General features: G+C 38.8%; 1 protein-coding gene across 1 annotated transcript in view; it reads right to left on the minus strand.

The window, feature by feature from the left end:
• SGK1 (serum/glucocorticoid regulated kinase 1) overlaps positions 1-24,814 on the minus strand; it is a 109,745-nt gene that overhangs the window by 8,777 nt on the left and 76,154 nt on the right. Inside the window, exon 3 of the mRNA XM_038526060.1 lies at positions 24,601-24,676. Coding sequence (XP_038381988.1) covers positions 24,601-24,676 — 76 coding nt within the window. The remainder of the gene's footprint in view (positions 1-24,600; positions 24,677-24,814) is intronic.

Below are 24,814 nucleotides of genomic sequence, written 5' to 3' on the forward strand. Positions count from 1 at the left end.
GGTGGGGGTGGGTGGGGGGGAGACGGGGCCGCGGGAGTGGGGGGGGGATGGTGTGTGACGCGCTCCAGTTCACTCTACGCAGGCTTTGGGTTACCCTGTGGCCACTATTCAAATGCTTGATCTGTTCTTCCTTCCCGTCGCCAGCCTGCTTCTTTGGTCCAGAGAGTCTTCCTACCGGGAGGAATCCGGCCGGCCTCTTTCCTCTTACTCCCTAGTAGCAAAGTGGCCAGAGTTGCGTCACCAAATTCTGCTTGTAAATGCAGCCCAGAGGGCGATCGTGTTCTCTGGCAGAAGCACTCTGGAATGCACAATTGCCCCTACTTCTCCTGAGGTTTAATCAGTTCCAGGTAATTTCTCTACAGCACCTTGTGCAGTCACAGAAAATATAGACGGCTTGATAAGAGATAGGGTAATTACTTCCCCACTCCCCTAAGCCAGTAATCTCATTTATGCCTCATAGTGGGGAAACTGCAATCAAAACACTCAAATGGCAATGATTCACCAAGATGTAAAGTTTGCACTGAAACAAATCATTTTCCAATGTATGTGTATTTTAATGCTTCAGAAAATCATTTAGTTCTTCTACTCTAATTTTCCTTAATGGTGGACTGCAAATATGGAAACTTGAAAGCTTTACTAAGATATGACCTTTTTTCATTTAATACAAGGCCCAGTAAATAAATTCCTGGTACTTCTCAGCATATTAAAGGAGATGCTTTGAAAAATATTTTTAAAAGAAGTATTTATTTATTTTAGAGAGAGAGGGAGAGAGAGAGAGAGAGCAGGGAGATGGGTGCAGAGAGAGAGAGGAAGAGAGAATCCTCAGGCCAACTCCCTGCTGAGCACAGAGCCCAAAGCTGGGCTCAATCCCATGACCCTGAGATCATGACCTGAGCAGAAACCAAGAGGCAGACGCATAACTAGTTGACTGAGCCACCCAGGCACCTCTAAAAATATTTTTATAAGGACTTAGCTCTTTGACTACTTAAGTGTGTCAGCTGCGTGGATCTTCTTTCCCTAGATACAATATCTTCCATTGATAACAGCAATATACTTGTTCTGTATTGCCCAAAGTGCCAAAAATTCTAGAACAGTTATGTGCACAGTTCAGGTTCCCATGCTTATTGACTCATTCTTTGATGCTTATAGAATCTTTTTCTGAAGCATCACCAAAAAAAGTACATAGAAACACCAAAAAACATAATTATTACTCTAGAGAGCAACTGCATGGATCAGTTTTCGTTAAAGGTTGTCATTGAGTGCATGCCCCCCCTTTTTTTTACAGTATTCATCAACAAAAAATGATGACAGCAGATGAGTTTATTCATGAGAGCTGTTATAGATAAGTAAACGGCAATGGTGGTTAAATAACTGTCTGTAGATCACGGATTCTATAGTGATTATTACGTTCTGGACTCCTTAACTATAAAAAGTAACATGCGTAAAGAGGGTAAGAATGTGCTTGAATAGATAACTAAGAGAAGAACACATTACTTCGAATAACGGTGTTCAATGCTATTAAAATGCACACAACTACACACTTTATTTATGCAGGGCTTATTTCTTTTCCAAGACAGTGGTTTTGAATAAGAACGAACCCTGGAATAGAGTTTTGTTAAATAATATACACATGGCTGTCTAGTATGGAGGCCTTAGGTTGTTTTCTCTAACACACTTTTCAGCTATTGAGGATTAAGCAATTATTGTTATTTTTCTTCTGAGTTGCAGGTGATAGGCAAAACTTGCTTTTGAAACCAAATTTATCTCCTTCCTATAACCCTTCTCTGTCCCTGAAATTCATTGCCATACCTCTCCCCACATCCCCGCCCCCTAGCACTGGTTTGCTCTGTGGTCCTGCAAACTCTGAAATGTTGCCTTCCACCCTCCACCCCACTAATGCCAGCTGCCTCAAAGCCCTGCTCTCAGCTAATCTCCACAGGAGGTATTGACCTGATTCTCCTTCCCTTACTCCCTCCTTCCTTCCATGCCTCTCTTTCTTCCTCTCTTCCACCCTCCCTTGCCTTTGTTCATGGAAGCATTTTTTTTTTAAAGATTTATTTATTCAGAGAGAGGGAGAGAGAGAGAGAGAGACAGAGACACAGGCAGAGGGAGAAGCAAGCTCCATGTAGGAAGCCCGACCTGGGACCGGATCCTGGGTCTCCAGGACCACACCCCGGGCTGCAGGCGGCGCTAAACCAATTTAACTAGCACTTATTAGGTATAAATATTAAGCTCAAGGGATACAAATATGAATAATCTCTATTTGAAGTTCACAGAAGCGTCATTCTGAATGGGGGGCACATGCATAAATCATGATACGATAGGATGAATGTTAAAACAGAGGTCCCAGCAATCTGCCGTAGTAAACAGACAGAGGAATATTCTACTGGGGAGAAGCAGCAGACATGTAGTTGTTGGGGAAAGTCTCCCACAAAGAAATGGTATTTGGGCTGATCCTGGAAGGGTCAGCTAGGGACAAGAGAGGAAAGTCATTCTAGGCAGAAGAAAGCACGAGTACCAAACTCTGAGGTGCTATGTAGCACCTCTGGAGTGATTTGGAAATATGTCCCTTACTCAGACTCCGCACACAAGCAAGACATACAGGACTGTGGCTGCTTCTGCTGCGGTGGCAAAACAGCACACTCAGGTGAAATTAAAAAAAAAAAAAAAGACCCTAGTGGCATAAATCTGTCTGTCCCTCTCACTGCCTCCCCTTCTCCAACCCCAATACCTATGGAATTAATAATGTCTTAAAATGTATGTATTTAAAGAACTGCCAAGTATTTGCACAGGACGGTCAGCTCTAGGCATGGCTGGAGTTCCTTCATCCATCAACAGATTGTTCTAGAATTACGCTTCAGGAGGTACAGTGATGCACATGAGCTCACAGAGGGAGGGGTCGGGTGGGAAGTCACCTACAAAGTACACTGAGCCCTACTGAGAAGGGATTAAAAGACACAAGGAAAATTATTCCACCAAGGCTTTTATTTTTTAGTTTATTATTATTATTTTTTCCTCAAGGCTTTTAAAGTGACACATTCCAATGTGTTTTGGAAAGCTCATTCAAACCAAAATGTGATTGGTAACTATTACCTTTTCAAAGGATATTTGTTTTTTTTAAAAATAGCCCTAAGTCATTAAAAATGAACAAATTTACACACAAAGACATATAAGGGAACGTTGGAATTTGGAATGGGAAATTCACGTAGTTGGAAGAGTATGAACATTTAGGCAAGCATAGCTGTAATCCCGCATAGGGAGTGGCAATCTCACAGCGGCAGTGAATGACCTCAGTGTTCCATACCTGTCTCTTCTGAAAGTCGGCGCACAGGAACGCTGGTGGGGGATAGGGACATGGTTTGGTAGTAAGTTTTTTAATTTCAATCAGGCAAAGCGGCCGTGGTAGCTCTTGACATGGGAGGAATGGTAATCTAGCTAGCAACAAACCAACAGGTCTATAACAGGCTGAAAACTCATCGTATCCTATTTATTTATTTATTTATTTATTTATTTATTTATTTATTTATTTATTTATTTATTTTTAAGATTTTTGTTTATTTGAGAGAGAGATAGTGAGAGAGAGAGAGAGAGCGCACAAGCATGGGGCAGGGAAAGGGAGAAGCAGAATCCCTGCTGAGCAGGGAGACGGATGCATGCGGGGCTCAATCCCAGGACAAGAGCCAAAGGGCCGAAGGCAGACACTTGACTGACCGAGCCACCCAGGCACCCCACCTTATCCTTATCTTTGGGATGTTGTCAATGTCTGATGTAGCATGATCCAATGAGCAATAAATAAAAATAAAAACTAATTATCAACCAGAATACAGTATGCAGGGCGAGGAAGAGCACATATTTGACAGCTTAATATTTGGCTCTCAGGATTGACCTGAAAAATGACTTCCAGGGAATTTTCTAGATGATTATGAAAAATAGGGATCCCTGGGTGGCACAGCGGTTTGGCACCTGCCTTTGGCCCAGGGCGCGATCCTGGAGACCTGGGATCGAATCCCACATCGGGCTCCCGGTGCATGGAGCCTGCTTCTCCCTCTGCCTGTGTCTCTGCCTCTCTCTCTCTCTCTCTGTGTGACTATCATAAATAAATAAAAAATTAAAAAGAAAGAAAAATAACACAAGAGTAAATTGGAAAAACTTTTTAAGTCAAAATTCAATATTATCTGCAATTTTCCAAACACAAGACAACTATGGCCTTACTGAAAGCCTTATGTTAAACATTTGTATTTCAAAAGGCCTCTGTCAACTCAAATATTGATTTGTAATGGTAAAATGGCAGGTATCGAGGCAAGGAAGTCCAGAGAGCTGTGGCCTGCGGAGCCTCTCCCTTCACCCTTCCAGGATGAACGCACACCTGTGCTTACTTTCCCTGCAAGTCCGCAGCGCAGCCTAACATTCGGGCAGCACAGGGGTTGAAATTTCCTTACAAGACGCATCCTTCCCGGGACACACATATTAAAGTCGTAACCTACATGAAGATAGCAGAAAGGGTTCTCTTTCGCCCCTGCTCTGTTTACAGAGTGCCAAGAGTAAATGAGCAGCCTGGATTTCTGGCACACAGCTTTTGCCAAACTGCAGTGAGACCTGAAAGCTTTAATTTGCTCACTATAAATCTCTCCCCAAATCGTTCCCATTTCTGGCCCTGTAATTTATCTAGCAAGAAGCAACAGAAACTCCCCCCTCCAGAATTGTTTCCTATAAACCCTGCCTATAAATTGCAGCAACAAAATAAGATAAATGTAACAGTAACCAACAGGGGAAAACCAGGGGTAGGATGGCTGGCGGAAGGTTGATGGGGCATCATTTTAACATAAAGCAGTTTAGTGAACTTTCTTTTCATTTCAACCCTGAATGTAAGCTCCATAAATATTTTTGCCACTTTGCTCAGCAAGCTCTGGAGTGTCGGCAAGTTACTGAAGAGGGGCCTCCTCGCTGTCCACGTCAGTCAGCTACACCTGAGGCTCATTATCTGTGAGCTTCTAGACAAGGTATTCTCTAAACCTTAATAATCTGTATAATGGGGATACTAACTTAATATAAATTGCAAAAGTAACTGAAATAGAGAATTTAATAAGTGCCTTACTTAACTTGGGACCCCACATAGAAAATATGACATGTCTAGGTGCTTTACCCCTACCCTACACATATCACAACTACAAACGGAACATATCAAGCAACACAAATCGCACAAATGGCTCCTACAACTCAGGAAGGTAATGGGTATGTACTGTAAGTAGATGAACTGCACGGGCCACTTAATCTGCTAGGCTAAGGACAGGGGTGTGTGATGGGAATTCCATCAGAGGCCTGAAAAGATAATCCATTTTGTTCTTCAACTTTTCTACTCCTTTGGCCTCCCCATGGACAATGCTCCAGAAAGGGTTGTATCAAAGAACTAAATACCATGATAACAGAATAAATGTTTATATATCAAGTAAGGCTGAAGTTTAAGTTGAAAAGAGCAGAGAATCAGCTAAAAGTTAACCCAAAGGAGGTTTTAATTGTTTGGGGTGGAATGGTAACAACAGAATGTACATTGGGCCTATTGAGAGGGTGAGGTCATTTAAAGCAGGTCAGAGAAGGCTAGCTAGCACAGAAGATGCTTTTCTGTGCTTACTCAGCTTATCCTCAGGGAAAGAAGAACAAGCTCCAACTGATTGCATGGGGCCTGTTATTTGTACTCATTCAGACACTATGGAGCAGCACTTTTGTGCCAGGCAGTATGTGTCCTGGATGTGACAGTTATCCAAGATGCATAGCATTGCCACATTCGAGGAGGTCATGGTCCATATTTATTTGGCTAAATTGACTAGTGCTTTCCCCAAAGCAAAGGCAAGTTGACAGATATTTCTACTTTCTCTAAGGCCTAGCTACACTTAAATGCCATTAAAATATAGCTTTGGGCAGGTTTAACCATTTGGAATACTTACTATTTCAAATGAGGAATATGCTGGAAGTTCTCCTGTTGCTGTAATATTGTGAGGTGCTGTGATATCTGGGAAAAGATAAATCTAAAAGGAACTTCTTGGATGCCCAGAACCACCTCATGTGGCTAATCCTTTGGAATCCTCCCCTTCTCCACACCTTCCTCCCTACCCCACCCCACACTGCCCCATCATATTCTTTAGTCAGGCATTTTGTGGCTCATTTATTTACATCTTAAGTGCCTCTCTGGATTGTTGAGTTCCTTGAAAATTAGATCACAGGATCACAAAATGCCTGCCTACCAATTCTTTAATCAGGCCCTAGTGTGGTTCCCTCTTTCCACTCTTCCCTTTGTTTTCCAGGCTGGTGCCATCTTGGCTCTGTTCCTTTTGCGAGGCCAACCTTTTGTCTGCCTTCAGGACTTTGTCTATGCCATGCCCTCCAACTGGGATGATTTCCTCCTGGTGCTCACATGGCTGGATCCTTCTTGCTATTCAGATCTCAGGGTAAACGTCACTTACACAGTGAACCTAAACTAACCGGATGGCTATCCTTTGTCACTCACTCTATTTCAATTATCTGCATATTAGTTTTATTATCTGACATTTTTCTTGGGTTCATTGTCTCTTTGCACTAGAAAATAGTCTCTGTAAGATACGGATCTTTGTTTTATCCTCCATAGTATTCCTGGTACTCAGAAGAGTGTGTGGCCCATAGGAAGTGCTTAATAAATGAAATAATTTAATAATATGCACCTTATATATTGCTAGGCACATAGTAGATTTTCAACCAAATTTTGTTTTCCTCCAATCAGCTAATAGTCAAGGGTATATTTTCTTAGCAATCTCTTTCCAACTCACTATGAAGACCAAAATCAAACCGAAGTTTAGATATTCTGTTACATATCACATATTATGCAGTTGCTTCAGAAAACTGAGGAACTAAATTTTATGAATGATGTACAGTGAAGATTTTGAAATCAAGGCTGTTCTTTTGGTCCAATGAGGTCATTAAGTAATCATATTGAATAACCATTTTCCAAGAAAACTGAAGTAGATACTCTTTTTTTATAGACAATATCCAATGGATACTTTGTCAAGTTCAGAGAATCAAACCATTGGGAGGGTAGCCATCTAGGCTTTTGTCTGCCCAGATTGGTAAAATGCCAATTTAGCCTCTTATTCCAAGGACCACAGATAATCTTCCAACAAGTCAGAAAACTGTATCCTCTTTTTTTTTCTCCTTTTAAACTTGCTCCCTAAGTTCTCCTTTGCTCTCACTCCCCAATTCTTTGCTATCTATTAAGATAGAATTTTAAGGTGAGAATCCATTAAATTCCATGATACTTCTGCTTTCAGCTGAAGGCCCTTCATGAACCTCCTCAGTTTTACAGTGGAGTGATCACATTCACAAGATGATGGTAGTTGACCTAAGGAGAATTGCTCTTTTTTAAGTTTAAGAAAATAGCAAACTAACTTTCCCAGAGTGATGGACTTTAGACAGAGAGTCAGCCTGGTGCTCCAGTGGTCTCTTCTCAGCAGAATTTGATTGCTCTGCAGGATCTGTAAAAGCCGATGTGCCCTCCATAGGTAATAGTAGCAAGATGTCACACTGTATTTCTACATGCATAGGAATAAAGGGAGGGAAATCCCTCTTCATTAATGGTTCCATATGAATTTGGCTCTATAGGAAAGCATGCTGTCATAACCTTTTTGACTTCTGTCATTTAACCAACTTTGCCTCAAGAACTTCAGAACCTCTCATCCAGCCTGAGGACACACAGGATAACATGGCCATCTCACAGAGGATTTCCTCTCTTGCAATACTAAAGGCCTTCCATACTTTTCATATTGCCTGAAAACCTGAATGAAAATTTATTACAAAACACTCCTACTTTATTTTCTTTTAAAATATCCTTCTCTACACAATGGTAGGGCCTGGATAAAAGGATCCCTATTGTGCAGTGCCTAGTGTGTCGTTTTAAAGCCATTGCAGAACGACCATTAGGTTGTCAGAACCGGCAAGGCACATGCGCAAATACCAAGTTGATAAGTAACTGCATTTTTTTTTTTTATTGGAGTTCAATTTGCCAACATATAGTATAACACCCAGTGCTCATCCCGTCAAGTGCCCCCCTCAGTGCCGGTCACCCAGTCAACCCCATCACTCTGCCCACCTCCTCTTCCACTACCTCTTGTTCGTTTCCCAGAGTTAGGAGTCCCTCATGTTCTGTCTCCCTCTCTGATATTTCCCACTCATTTTCTCTTCTTTCCCATTTAATCCTCTCCACTATTTTTTATATTCCCCGAATAAATGAAACCATATGATGATTGTCCTTCTCCAATTGACTTACTTCACTCAGCATAATACCCTCCAGTTCTATCCACGAGTAACTGTATTTTCATATCTCTGTGATGACATATACACACATGTATGTTAGCCAGGGTTCCCCAGAGAAGCAGAACTAATAGTGTATATACATATGTATATACATGTACAGACATACATATATATGCATATTTACATGTATATCATGTATATGTTTGTGCACATGTACACACAGAGAGAGTTTTTATTTTTTAAAAATTGGCTCATATGACTTTGGAGTCCAAAGTCAAAAATCTATAGGGTGGGCTGGTAGGCTCCAGACCCAGAAAAAAACTAATGTTGTAGCTCAAGCCTGAAGTTCATCTGCTGATAGAATTCCTTCTTACTCAAAGGAGTTCAGTTTTTATTCTTTTAAGGCCTTCAACTGTTTAGTTGTTGAGATAAAGCTTGTCCACATCATGGAGGACATTCTGCTTTACTCAAAGTTCACCGATTTAAAATGCTGATCTCATACAAAAAATACTCTTGTAAAAACATCTAAGATAATGTTTCACCAAATATCTAAGCATTGTGGCCCAGCAAAGTTGATATGCATAATTAACTAACACAAGCCCACCGCTTGTCAATTTGGCATTCATATGCATCTTCTTAAATGATATTTAATCTCCATATAAAGACATTAATAAGGTCAATACTTCCACCTAACATGATGTGACTGTCCTGAATATAACTGAAAATTTAATAACCTTTCCCCAGAAGAGGATGTAAAGTCTTTGTGGTATGTTTATTCTTCTTGATTTCCTATAACTTAAATACTGTGAAATAGAGTTCATAATTCTTAAATACTGTGGTATAAAGTCAATGCATCTTATGTGACATCACAAAGGGATAAGAGAGGGAAGAAAACAAAGAGATTTACATACACGTACACAAACATATTCATAACAAATAAAGAAGAAATACTCATGACAATCACAGTCTTTGTTTCTATAATTGGTCATGTGGTCATAGCCGGTATTTATAACTATTTTATTCCACTACCTATTTGTCTTCAACAAGCACCTCAACTGGTTGTAGTTCTTTACCTAATGGGATGATGCAAATCTTCCTTCCCAACAGGGGCTGGGCCATTAGTAGTCCTGTCTGGATTGGGTTGTTGTAGTTTTCTACTGGGTTTAATCACAGGGCATGGTACTAGTAAGAGACTCCCTGAGGGATCTCCTGTATTCCAGACACACTCTTCTTTATCTCCATTGAGGACTAGCAGCTCAGCTTCTCCTTGGTCATCAGGACCAATCATCCCAGCCAGCATAGTACCTCCCTTTTTTGCCTGTTGATTGAGGGTTGCAAAGAGCCCAAAGGACACTGAGAGGCAGTCTTACTGAAATCATTGCTGTGTCTCCCAGTGGAAGCATGCCTCCCTTTGGAACCAAGACTTTAGGCCAGCAGAGCATAAAGTTGGGAAGACAGAAAGCAAAAATGTTGCTGTAGGTCACTAGGGCTAATAGTGAGTGGTGCCATACCCATTTTTACTCTGTGATTTCTGGACCTGTGAATCCCAGCTATGGGAGAAGCAGCACATATATTGGATGCTGATTAAGAACATAATCCTAGAAAACATCCTAGAAACTTTGCTCCAGCCCTGCAAAGTATTGCTATCTGGCTGGCACTGTAACTGAGTCTTCCAGTATTCTATCAAAAGTTGCCTCAGAGTATCGAGGAATATGGTAAGACCAGTGAATCCCATGAACACAGGGCCCATTGCCATACTTTATGTGCTGTGAAGCTCGTTCCTTGATCAGAAGCAATGCTGCATAGAATAACAGGATAACGGATAAGGCATTCTGTAAGTCTAGGGATGATTGTTCTTGTAGAAGCATTGTGTTCAGGAAGGGCAAATCTGTATCTAGAGTAAGTGTATACTCAGGTAAGAACAAGAGGCTGTCCCTTCCATGATGGGAGGGTTGGATGTAATCTACCTGCCAGATAATATGCTGATCACTCTGGGGGATGGTGTGACATCAGAGGCTCAGGATTGGTCTTGGCTGCTGGCAGATTCGGTACTCAACCATGGCTGTAGTTAGGCTGGCCTTGGTGAAAGGAAGTCCATGTTGCTGAGCCCATGTATACCCTTCATTTTCATCACCATGGCCCATTCAGTGATGATACGGGTGGCTGGGAAAGAGGCTAACTGATATCCACAGAATGGGTCATCCTATCCACTTGATCATTAAAATCTTCCTCTGCTGAGCTCACCCTTTGGAAGTCATTCACATGGAACACAAATATCTTCACATTTTTTGCTTATTCAGAGAAGTTTATCTACATTTCTCTTCCCCAGACTTCACTGTCACCCATTTTGCAATCATTTCTTTTCACACACAATTGCCTGACTGTCCAGCCAAATTATTAGCCACCTCCCATGAATGGGTATATGGTCACATGTCTGGCCAGTTCTCCTTTCAAACAAAATGAGCAACCAGGTGAACTGCTCTTCAGTTCCACCCACTGAGAGGATCTCATTCACTACTGTCCTTGAGCAGTGTTCTAGAAAGGGGCTAGAGTATTGCAGCTGTCTGCTCCCACAGTTGTGTATATAGGTGTCAGTATCTCAGTGGTGTCATTCATACCCTGAGGGGGTTACATGCAAGCTTAATCTCACACAGAGATATGGAAATGCACTAATCCATTGACTTGATACTTAGCACTTGGATTTTTATTTCCTGAGGATTCTACATCATTTGCTGCTTTCTTAGTGCTTAGTAGATTTGAGTATATTTCACTATTTTTAAAACATTCCTGGCTAGCTTTGATATTTAAGTTTTGTTGTTTTTCTTGTCCTTCTAGTCTTCATTTAGCTAATAATTTACAATATTCTTTGTAACCCTGTGAAAATTGGGCACTGCATCAGTTTACCAAGCAAAAATTCAAAGAAATGTTGATGATGCCCTGACTATACTACGTGACCACCCACTTAATGTACTTGAAAAATAATGAATAAAAGTATAGGGGGCATTATCTTAGCACTGAACAATTTTTGTGGAAAATTCTGAGGATCCCCTAAAACGTACTTTATGTTTTACAGAGCAGAACCACAACTTGGCGACTTAAAGTTGCTGAACACTCCATGTGCCAGGATATGGCACCTTAGTCCTTCTGATGTCTCAAAAAGCCCCAGGAAAATGTGACTTTTTGATATCTGTTACTTTGGGAAGTGTCCATCATGCCTCCATGATTGGTTATTCCTAGAATTTCAGGAGATAAAGTAGGAACTTCATTTTCCACACAGCTCATTCTGAAGTTTTGAAGCTCGACTCCAGCCCTTAAGACCCCAATAACCTCATGGTCTCATCTCCACTAGCAGTGACCCCCTTGGCTAAGCAGGGATTATAGGAATCTGTGCACATGTTTACACTTTTCCAGTTATTAGAGACACAGAAAAAGCAGGATTATTTTGTGCACTTGTCTTTCCTCACTTCCTAACATACGTATTGCACATTATCAATGTTCTGTAAATATTGGATATGTTTAATGAGTAAGTCTTTCTGCTGGGGCCACCATAATTTCTCCTACTTATCATTCCTCAGCTTTAAAACCCTGAGATGAACATTAAAAGCCACGATCCTTTGGTCAGGTGACACATTGCAAGTAGGAGATGTTTAATCTGGACTAGTTACTGGGCATAAATTTGTTTTTGTTTTTTATTATTATATCCTGGATCAGAACTATGATTAGCTGTCATTGCCAAATTTTCTAAGAGCATATGGTCATACCATCAGACACATTTTTGTAGTACTATTTGTTTTTGAATTGTGATTACAGAATCCTTTTAACAAAATTGGTTGTCTCAAAAGAACTGTGGTTTGACTAAGAGTTTCAGATGTATTAATTACTTCTGGCCTGAATAACACCAAACTTGTTTCATAATCATGAGTACACAAAAGATACAAATAAAATGTAAAAAGAAGAAAAAGAAAGAAAATAAGCTTTGTATAAGACCACAGGAAAATCACAGAGAAGAAATTAAACAGATGTGAGCAAAAGATAGGAATCATGAAGAATGCCTCATTTTCTAGACTGAATCAATATGGTCACTTAAAGAAGTTGCTGTAACGTTATTTGTTTATAAAACTTTATGTTTAAAATTCCAGTCTACCCTCTTTTAGAGCAAATGATTATTCTAAAGATACAAGACTATTACTGTCCATGTGTACAATGGTTCTATTTCACAATTCATAAAATATTGTTTAAAAACTAAAGCCTTAGAACACAGGCATAGATCATCATGATAGACTTGTTTGGAATTCATTCTTCAAATCATATTGTTTATATACCTATTTATATACCAACACAAATCTAGTTTGGCAAGTTCTGTTTCATAAGCCTTACTTAAATTTGCCTTTTAAGGGGAAAAACATGTGTTTTTTTTTTCCTTCTCCTTGCCACATTGTAAATACCTTTATGTCCATAAACTGCTCTCGGAAGCATTACTGATGGCCCACTGCTTTCTGACTTTTCCTTTGATAACAGAAGGGCAGAGATGAACTGAACATGCATGTTGTCTCAGTCCCATTTGCCACCCTCCTCTGCCTCCTTCTTATTTCTTTCCACTTCCCATGTACTTTTCTTTGGATTTTAATTTTTCTTAGGATTATCGATTTCTGTAAGGTTAATGGGGATATTGTAAGGTCTATCAGGACTGCTACGTTTTTTTCCAAATCTTTTCTTAAAACAGTTATAAAGGATTGGAATTAATATTACACACAATATATTATATGTATGTATACGGGATATATAGTATACATTATACATGACATTAATGTTATTAAACTATTAAACTTTTAATATTTTGAAAACGTTTGAAAACACATTTACATAAAGATATCAAAGAAGAACACACTCACCTAGGTAGGTTACCTTTAGGAATAAAAGTATCTAACACTTTTATTGTTAGAACATGAACTGCTGGATCTAACATGTTATCTTTCCCAGCCAATTATTTTTTGTTACAGAACCATCCTTTCTGATTTGACTGCTTTCTGGTAATTTGTCTCACAAAGAGATGGGGTGAAGTCATGTGGCTGGATCACTGGAGACTCACTGGCATTTCTAAAAATAACCCAACCACTACTCACCTTAGCTCTATTGTACTCATGTGCTCATGTGTATGAAGGACAGTTCATAGCCCACACAATAAATTCTCTTTTTCTCTTTGTTTTAAAGTTTGAAACTATTGTATATATTCAAAGTTAGAGCTTTCATTTGACCAGCACCACTGTTCTCACTTCATGGTACTTATAGAACTGTGAAAAGATTCTATCAGTGTTAAGAGGCCCTTAGGAACTCTGAACCTCCCTACAATAATCCTACTAACCCATTTCTTGAGCTATTTCTTGTTTCTTTATTTTTTCCACTAGAATCATCACTACTTCCAATGCTATCTCTACCATGGTCAACTAGCATCAATTAATAAAGTTATTCTGTAGAACATGTTCAAATACTCTCATGAAAGTTTTTTAATGACTGACTCTTCTGTGCAATCTAAAGCTGGTACATGTGGTGGTGCCAGGAGCGTACTGATAAGCTGAAACGAACATGTTCCTCTCTGTAACTTCTACAGTACATTTTGTTACAATAGCATACATTGAACGATTAGACTAAGTGGCAGGTACTATGCATTAGTGTTTTTTATGCAATGTCTCATTTAATCCTCATAATAACCATATGAAGAACTTACCATCCCCCATTCATTCTTAAGATCTGAAGCTTAAAGGGGGAAGCATTAGTTGTGTGATGCAACAAAGCTAGAAGTGGTAAAACCAGAATGCAAATCTAGGATTTTCTGACACCAAAAGCTCTGCTTTAAACTAGAGAAATAATGTGGGTCTCTATCTGTTCCAAATGACAGTCCTTCACATATCTGTAGGCAGCTGTAATTATTTTAACTTGGATTTACCTTATTCTGTTCATAGCCTACCTGTATCTGTCCAGTTTATCTACCTGAACTTTCAAGGGGAAAACTGTTGCCCCTCTCCCTACAGAACCCAGTAGAGCACTGGGCAAGAAATGATACATTCTATCTCCCTCCTGTAAAACAAACCCTGCATTTACCTTAATTTCCCCCTTTCCCCAGCTCGCCCTGCCCCATGACCAGGCCACATCTTAGTTTGAATCTCATTCTTGACTTTCTGTCCTTTCCCTTTCCTTGACTTGAATGTGGACATTTGTGTCCACATTCAAGTGACTCTCATCACAAAACATCCCTCTTACCTTTGTGAAGTTGTAGCCGAAGACCTGGTGGAGTTTCCAGATCTGATTTCAATTCTGTATTTTAGTATTTATGACTCAATATTTAGCTCTGGGCAAAACACTTAACTTCTTCAAATATCCTCTGGGTTATCACCCAGTAGGTTAATTCCACAGGGCAATTGGAAAGATCAGATGAGGTGAGGTATGAGGTGAAGCACAATTTAAAAACTCAAGTGTTTTACATAATGTAATACCTACAAGAACAGTGCAGCTGAACTACTAATATAAAATTTTCCTCTAAGAGCCAAAATTTTAGTCAGTGGAAGAACTGATTGCAACGTATTTCTTTCCTTTTTTTTTTAATTTAAATTTTAGTCAGGTAATATAGAGTGCAATATTGGTTTCAGGAGCAGAATTCAGTGATTCATCACTTACATACAACACCCAGTGCCACATATTTCTGAGGGAAAGATGGGCCCCGGAGCTACACTGCTCAATGAAATCTATGCCAAAGGCCCCAACCCACACAGAGCTAATATTTTTTTTCTATATCTGTTTGCATTTTCTTTTTTGCTATCAATCTGCATCTTTGTCGAAAAAGAGTTTATGAGTAAGAAAGACTCTTAGGGTTGATTTCCTTCTATTTCCTCTCCATTTTACAAATGAGCTGTCTGGAGGCTCCCTGCCCTAAATTCCAATTCCGTGTTCATTTTGAGCATCCCAGATCATACTTCTCCATATCCCCATGGTCCTCCTCCCCTCAGTGCATCTCACCCCTCCATTCCCAATATCTTCTTCTCTGTCCCACACCTGCCCATTTTTGTGGGCCATTTCATCCTTGTGAAAGCCTGTTTTCATTATTAGTCATTGACCTATTCTTTTTATGATGTATAATTTTAAAATTGAGAAGTATCTTTCTTCAAATTTTCAAAACTATGTTTATATTTGACTAAATAAAATTCTTCTGTTATTGAGACAACACTCCCAAGCCCTTTTTTCATTGTTTTTTCCTATGATGACATATGACCTCCTGAAATATTATTATCTCATGCATTATGCATCATGTGTTATGGGGCACTCTTCTTGGGCAAAAAGAAAGCTGTCAGGGGCAGAATATTTCAGCATGTTTAAAGTAATAAAATACATTAGGAAATTTTCAGATCAGCGGCAAACAAAATCCACTACATTTTAAAAATATGTCTGATTAGTCTGACACATCTGATTAGTCTGATGCAAACTAGTAAAACAAAATGCCCATTAAAATGTGAGAAAAAGGGCAGCCCAGGTGGCTCAGCGGTTTAGAGCAGACTTCAGCCCAGGGCGTGATCCTGGAGACCTGGGATCGAGTCCCATGTCCAGCTCCTTGCATGGAGCCTGCTTCTCCCTCTGCCTGTGTGTCTGCCTCTCTCTGTGTCTCTCATGAATAAATAAATAAAATCTTTAAAAAAATGTGAGAAAAATATGTGGAATATAAAAGATAGTGAAAAGGACTTTAAAGGAAAGGAGGTGAACTAAGTGAGGGAAAATTAGAGAGGGAGACAAACCATGAGAGACTCCTAACTCTGGGAAACAAACAAAGGGTTGTGGAAGGGGAGGTGAGCGGGGGCTTGGGGTAACTGGGTGACGGGCACTGAGAAGGGCATTTGATGGGATGACCATTGGGTGTTATACTAGATGTTGGCAAATTGAATTTAAGTAAAATATTTTTTTAAATGTGAGAAAACAAACTTTTCCAAAACTGTGAAGTTGAATTTAATCTACTTTCCTTGCATTTGCTAAGGGAGAAAATTTTCTGGTACCATTTTAGCTATAATGAAATGCCCTTTAATACTATGAAAATCAAAGATCTTTGACATGAATGATCTGAATAAAATGGGCACCAAGAAATACTGTGTGAAAACATTTAGAAAGAGTTCTGGGGAATCAGAAAAATCAGCCATTGTGAAACTCAGTTCAGCCTTGTGTAAAACAGCAGCAATAGCAAGTTAATTTTGGTCATCACACAGAGGAAGAAACAACTGTGAGTTCAACAAAGGTGGAAACAGATTTTGCTCCAACGTAAAGCTTTAGAAAGCTAAACTCTTAATTTCCATGGTCTGAGGGAGAGGGAAGGGGGCTTCCCTGTGTTGAGCTGAACTGAGTCTGCAGTCACATATGCACACATTTGGCAGCAGGATAATCGGGGGGGATTGAATTTGACAAACTTTTGCCATCAAACATAACTTAAATGCTACTGTCTTTAAATGGAGGAGTTTTGAGATGATATTTTGCTACTCACTGGGATAAAGAATTCATCCTTGAACTTGGAACCCTCTATACCACTGTAAAAGGTTAAAGTCATGTAAAAATGACTTCAGTTGCTTTACAGATCTTTGCTGAAGAAGGTGATATTTTATCTAAATGACTAGGTCATGTCTAAGGCTCTTTCCAGCTTCAGGATTTTATGTCCAGCCATATGTCTATTTTCAGGAAACTTATCAGTCTTGTGTCTGGGGAACCAGATAACAGTTGACAGTGAATAATGAGCTTTGTGGTTCAGGGAGCTATAGGTCCAGTAAAGCAGGAGATAGTAACATCAATGACAAAATAAAATGCATTCTTTCAACCCATGGTTTGTAATCCCTAAATAGAGCAGGGGTATCTGTGTTCAGATTTATATATGTGACATAATTCTATCTACAAGTAAGAAGAGCTAACATAAATTGAGCCCAAGCTATATACTGGATATACTTCCGAGTACCTTTACCTGCATTGTTTCCTTTGACTTTCACAAAACTCTATGACCTATTATAAATATTACATTTTTTTGCAGGTGTATAAAAGGGAAGTGTAGAAGAGTGAAACCATTTGTCCAAGTCCCACGGATAATAAGCAATGAGGTTGGTGGCCAACTCAGCTGGCCCTTCTCAGGAGTTCACAGCCTAACCACAGAGGAAGGTGAACTGCTGAGCCATTTCCTGTTGCTTCACACATGCTCACTGGTGAGCCTGGCCAAATGGCTTGCTGGTCAACTCTAATGTGAGTGAGTTAAGTCCAGATGACTGAGAGATGTGGTTCAGGAAACCAAGGGTGATTATGGCTACTTGATCTATGATGGTGGAAACTAATACCAAGTTTGATTTTGAAAAGATTGAGTTGGAGAAATAGGGTCATTCAGAAATGCATCAAGTGCAGAGTCTTTATGATTGTATCCCTGTTCCTTGCAAAGCTGCTGCCATTGGTGGCATTGGTGAACTCTGGGATTCCTCACTCTGGGTGAGATGACCTTACTAATGAGATGGCTCCCTTTCTGTAGTTAGAACCTGAGTAAATGAGGTCAGTCCACTTAAAAGATTTTTACATGTCCATAGATTTTTAATCAATGGTTTTATCTTTAATAGCAAGAGGCAAAGTCTACACTGGCCAGCATGTATCAGATGGAAAGTTTCTGTGTAAGCAGATCTAATTTAATTTGTTTCATGTTTTTCTTTTTTGTTAGATACTGCCATACTTTGAGGGAAGAAGCAACTGTTTTCTAGATATAAATATGAGAGTACTTGCTTTTTAAGAAAAAAAATCTAGAAATCATGTTTCTTTGCTTTTTAAACCTATATAATGAAGTCCTCCCTCTCCTTATATTAATTCAATGATCTAATTTTATATATTCTCTGAAATATTTCTGTAGTCCATATGTTTTTAAACTATGAATCATTTTGTTTCTACATTTGGCACATAAGCTATTACTACTCTTGAATAAATATGAATATACCACTTTATAGTGATTTCCACATCCCCAGAAATTTGGGTTGAATTTTAAAATGTGATGACTCATTAGAAAATATAAAGAAACAATGCATAATCCTGAAAAACATAAGAGAAAATTCATTTCTTTTTCCCTCTGGAAAAAAAATTGCACAACAATGATTCTTGCTCTTTAACTTTTGCTTGAAAGAAATATAGACATTCTGAAAATCCCAACGGTAGAATTACATTTCCTCATTAAAAGGTGGCTTTAAATCAAAGCCCAGAGAGAACAACAGAGGGTAATATTCTCCTACCTGGCAAATCAAGCATGCAGTTAAAATCATACCATTTGCAAAAGAAACCTTATTGTTTAACCACTTCATTATCTGACTTCCTCTAAGCAAAGAGCATTATCTGTGTAGACAGTATGAGGAGTACTGGAAAAAATGCACATTTTGAAAGTGTGGAGAAACTCAACCTACCTTGAGATTCAAATTTAAGAGACTGTTACAGGCCACTATAGGACCAGCAATTGAAAAGCAAACGTGTGAAAAAACAAGCAACTCAGGTTTCAAAGCCTAAAAATAAAGAAAATAGGAAAGAACCTAAACTTGTGTAGCCTGTTTGCTCAGTGTCAGAACAAATGCTGGGAATGTGCGAGAGTCCAGTCCAATGAAAACAAGTGTGGGTGGTAGGATTATGGGTGATTAATTTTCTTCCTTTCTGTATTTTCCATTTCTTCCCTATGATGAAATGTTACTTCTATATTACGTTTTTTTTTTAAACTTTTAAAAATTACTTTTGTTTCTCTAACTACCATATCTACACATGGCAACTGAGCAAGCCAGTTCTCTCACTCCCTCAGACAGTGAGTATGACTATCTAGACAATCTCACCAGATTCAGGGTGTGCTCATCCTCAGTTAGTCTTTATTTTGAAATAATATAATTTTAAAATTTAGCATCTCTTTCTATCGGTGTGGACTAATTACCCCTACTATTTAACTCTACTTAAAAATTATATATCAAGAGACTATATGTTAGGTTAAATAAGTAAAATACTCTTATGATGGTTGGCTTTGAATGGAAATGTGCCATTCACTGAAATATATCTGCTGTAGGAAATGATGGAATAATTTTATCACAATTATTTCAGGAGTTGGTAAATGTTCACATAATCAAATTCATACTGTGACTAGAATATTGCCTTTGTAAAGAATCCACTTACAGGCTCAAGTGTTTGCATGTTGCAGAAGGATGGCTCTAAAGTTGCTTTAGCTTGTGTTTACATTTAACAGAATTGAAGACATTTAGGAAAAGTTGTAGCTGGAGTGCTAATATGCTGAAGAACAAAGGACACACAGCAGTGTAGAAACCACAGCAGAAATAATTTCATTCCTCAGATTCAAATTCTAAGAAAACTACTAATATACTAGAAAGACCTTTAAATTCCTAAGCCTGAGGGGTGTACATCTTAAAGAACACAGATTCTAGTTAAGACATATCATAGTCAAAGTGACAAAAACCAAAAATTAAAAAAATTAAAGCAGCCAGTGAAAGATGACATATTGTATTCAGATATTTTGTGCTTATGGATTAGAAGAATTAATATTGTCAAAATGTCCATACTACACCAAACAATCTATAGATTCAATGCAGTCCCTATCAAAATATAAACAATATTTTTCACAGAACTAGGACAAATAATCCTAAAATGTATATATGCAATCACAAATGACTTGAATAGCCAAAGCAATTTTGAGAATAAATATCAAAGGTAAAGATATCACTATGCACTGTGATGTTTATAGTAGCATTACCTATAATAGCCAAACTATGGAAGCAGCCCATGTGACCATCAATAGATGGATACAGAAAATAGGATAAATCTGTATCTATATATATATCTATATAAAATGGAATATTATTCAACCATAAAAAATGAAATCTTATCATTTGCAGTAACACAGATGGAGGTAGAGAGTATAATGCTAAGAGAAATAAGTCAGTCAGAGGAAGACACAATAGCATATGATTTCATCATATGTGGAATTTAGCCAACAAAACAAATGAACAAAGGAAAAAAAAAGAGACAAATCAAGAAATATACTCTTAATTATAGGAGAACAAAATAATGGTTACCTGAGGGGGGAGTAATGGGAAAATGGGTTAAATAGGTGATGGGGATTAAGTGTCCTTGCTGTGCTGAGCACTGGGTGGTGTGTGGAAGTGTTGAATCACTACATTGTACATCTGAAACTAATATAACACACTGTATATTAACTAACTGGAAATAAAATAAAAACAATAATAAAGGAGATGGATGTATTACAATCCCAGATTTCAAGATATACTATAAAGCTATAGCAATCTAAATAGTGTGGTACTGGCACAAAAATAGACATATAGATCAAAAGAACAGAACAGACAACCCAGAAATAAAATCACATTTATATGGTCAATTAATCTACAAAAAGGATGCAGGAATAGACAATGGGGGAAGACAGTCTATTCAACAAATGGTGTTGGGAAAAATGGACCACTACATGCAAAAGAATAAAACTAGATCACTATACACACTACATACAAAAAAATAAAAATAAAATGAATCAAAGATAAATGTGAGACCTGAAGCTATAAAACTCCGTAAAGAAAACATAGGCAGAATTTCTTGGACATTAGTCTTAGCAACATTTTCTAGCTATGACTCCTGAGGCAAGGGGAACAAAAGAAAATCAACTACTAGGACTACACCAAAATAAAAAACCTTTTGCCCAGCATAGGACACCATCAACAAAACAAAAAGGCGACTTAATAAATGGGAGAAGATATTTGCAAATGACATATCTGATAAAAGGTTAATATCCAAGATATATAGTAGACTTACCATGACTCAACACCAAAAAAACCCAAATAATCTGATTTAAAAATGGGTGGAGAACCTCAATAGACATTTTTCCAAAGAAGACATACAGATGGCCAACAGACACTTGAAAAGATGTTCAGTGTCACTAATCATCATGTGAAAATGCAAATCAAAACCACAATCACCTTACACCTATCAGAGTGGCTAAAATATAAAACACAAGAAATAACAAGTGTTGGTGAGGATGTAGAGAAAAAGGAACTCCCTTTCACTGTTAGTGGGAATGCAAACTGGTACAGCCACTGTGGAGAACAGTATGAAGGTTCCTCAAAAAATTAAAAATAGAAATACCATTTGATTCAGTAATTCTACTACTGGCTATTTAACCAAAGAAAACAAAAACACTAATTTGAAGAGATATATGCAGCCTTATTTAGGATATATAAAATTCCAAGATATGGAAGCAATCTAAGTGTCCATCCATAGATGGATGAATAGAAGAGATGCGGTATGCACATTCTTTTTTATGACTGAATAATATTCCATTATATATCTATACATAGGTATAGATATAAACATTCCAAAAAAAAAAAAAAAACCCAAAGATTTTCCAGTAGGATTTAAAAGGAAAACCTAACTATAAGAGATCTGTATGAGAAGCATTTTATGTGTAAGACAGATAAGTTGAAAGCAAATGGATAGAAAAGATATAGAAGACTAGGCATGAGAAGGGTGGTGTGGCTGTATTAATATCAGAAAAAAACAAACTTGAAGCAAAGCCTTCATGAGAGAGAAAGTGAAACATGATCAATTCATTAGAAAATTATAACTTATAAAAATGTATGTGCTTAATATCAGACCTTTGAAATATATGAAACAATTAAAAGAAGCCAAAGATAATTCCACCAGCACAGATAGGGATTTTCCTGTGTCTCAGGAATTGACTGAACAATGAGCCTCTCTCTCCTTCCCTCCCAAAATCATAGACATAGACCCTAGTCTAAGACTTGGTTACTGTGGAAGCTCTTTGCTAGATGAGCCACTGCAGAGGGAACATTGTATCTTTGTAATCTCATTGATGACACAAAAGTAATTTTTAAAAAAGTTTTTTAAATGAGTAGACCTGAAGTATTTCTATTATTTGTCTACATGTTCTACAGTAGTTTTTTTTTTTTAAGATTTTATTTATTTATTTGAGAGGAGAGAGAGAGAGGGAGAGCATAAGCATGGGGAGCAGCAGGCAGAGGGAGAAGCAGGCTCCCCACTGAGCCCACATGGGGCTTGATCCCAGGACCCCGAGATCATGACCTGAGCTGAAGGCAAACACTTAATTGAGCCACCCAGGTACCTCTGCTTTCATTTTTCTTTTTTTTTTTTTAATTTTTTATTTATTTATGATAGAGAGAGAGAGAGAGGCAGAGACATAGGCAGAGGGAGAAGCAGGCTCCACGCAGGGAGCCCGATGTGGGATTTGATCCCGGGTCTCCAGGATCGCGCCCTGGGCCAAAGGCAGGCGCCAAACCGCTGCGCCACCCAGGGATCCCTGCTTTCATTTTTCTTGTAACATAATTTTTCTAGCTCCAGAAAGTGCCTGAACACTATTTTCTGGGCCTGTCCTGCATAGATTCCCTTCCCATTCCAGTCTCTCTACAGAATTTTAGGAACCATTTTTATTTTTCAATTGTGATGTTTTGTTCGACGCAGCTTCTTCACAACAAATGTGCTGTGAGTCTTAATAGTGCTATTAGCCAGTGGATGGCTTGTTTTAGTTTGTGGTTGTACTACTAATGGACCAAAAGGATAGCATAAATAGACCAATTTACTTCCATGTTTTTCATCTCTGTTCAAAAAGCAGAAAACAAGAGAGAATACTTTTTTTGACAGAGGAAATTGATAGAAAGTTTAGACTATCAGCCTGGCCTTTGAAAAAAAAAGGCATGAGAGGGTTTTGTACTCCTCTCCTCAGCCCCCCTGCTTCTGCCAATGGGCATAGTCTCTGACTCTCGTTTATAGAAGAAAGATGAAATCGGGGACTTAGCCCACATTGGTTCTTACAAGAACCAATAGCTTCTTCTAAGGAAGCATGTTCTAGAACTGGGCGAGCAGGCTCTCCGACCTACTCCCAGCTCTGGTATTTTCTGGTCATAAGCTTTGGGTCTGTCAGCTAACCTCTTTCAGGGTCTGATTTTATCTCTTAAACAGGGATGGTGAGAATAGGTTGCCCCTCCTGTTTCACAGGGTTGCCACAAACACTAAATTAGATTCTGGTGAACACACTCCATAAAGCTGTGAGGCCTCATCCAAATATGAGGTATCATCTCTACTACTCTACTACTGCTTTCTACTGAATTAGATCTGGGCAGCTCGGGTGGCTCAGTGGTTTAGTGCCACCTTTGGCCCAGGGCCTGATCCTGGAGACCTGGGATTGAAGCCTGCGTTGGGCTCCCTGCATGGAGCCTGCTTCTCCCTCTGCCTGTGTCTCTGCTCTTCTCCCTTTCTCTGTGTCTCTCATTAGCAAATAAATAATAAAAATCTTAAAAAAAAAAAAAGAATCTACTGAATTACATCCTACTTAATTAGAAAAGGTGAAAGCTCTAATAACACTCTCTTAGGTATTTTAGCTACTTTGGCTTAACCTTCTCTTTTTATTTCTAGTGGGTCTTTACCTCATGTAATTAGGTTTCACGTTTCAACACTGAAAAAAAAAAAGGAAAAAAATCTGTGGATGTCCACACCATACTGTTTGTCTGAGGGTAATTTTTAATTACACAACCTGAAGCATATTCTCTATGATCTCAGAAAGTGAGATTCCTCTGATTCTGACTAGATTCATACTCCTGGATAGAAATCATGCCTGCCCTCCACTAAGCATTCTCAAGTATGACTCACCTTAGTTTTTTTTTTTTATTTTTTAATTTATGATAGTCACACACACAGAGAGAGAGAGAGAGAGAGAGAGGCAGAGACATAGGCAGAGGGAGAAGCAGGCTCCATGCACCGGGAGCCTGACGTGGGATTCGATCCTGGGTCTCCAGGATCATGCCCTGGGCCAAAGGCAAGCGCTAAACCACTGCGCCACCCAGGGATCCCCTCACCTTGGGTTTTTAAATCCACTTCCTCTGGAAGACAAACTGGGGCCAGTGTATTTGCCCACCTTATCCTCTGTCCTCCACCCCAGGAAATAGACTCATTCCTCTGTTGCCCCCAATGCTTGAAGATATTTCACACTCCATAAAGCTACACCTGATCATATATGAGGTTTAGATACTAAAAAATAAGATAAAATAAAAGGACTTGCATTATATATATATAACATATAAATACATATATAAAATTGATTGTGAAGTATATAGTCAAGTGTTGGTTGGACTAGGCATAGACAAACAAAGAAACAAAACACAATTCCCCCCCCCCCCCCCAACCTTGCCTTTGTGTGGAGCTTTACTACATAATGCTTCCTGGACATCACAGGGCCACAGTGTATTTTTCCAATAATACCTGAATCATCATTAGTCCAGAAGGTTCTTGGGTCAGGCTTGGTCAGGATGCTGGCATGATTACATGGCTCTTTTGCCTTGAAAACATAAGGAGAAAACAAGTGATGTGAAAATAGATTCACTGTTTCAGCTGTTTCCAACCTACAGTCCTATAGGCAAAATTCCAAGGCTGAAGCTCGCACATGCAGCACATCCCTTCAGTCTTGGGCAAATTG

This window comes from Canis lupus, chromosome 1 (assembly GCF_011100685.1).
Source record: "Canis lupus familiaris isolate Mischka breed German Shepherd chromosome 1, alternate assembly UU_Cfam_GSD_1.0, whole genome shotgun sequence".
NCBI lineage: Eukaryota > Metazoa > Chordata > Mammalia > Carnivora > Canidae > Canis > Canis lupus.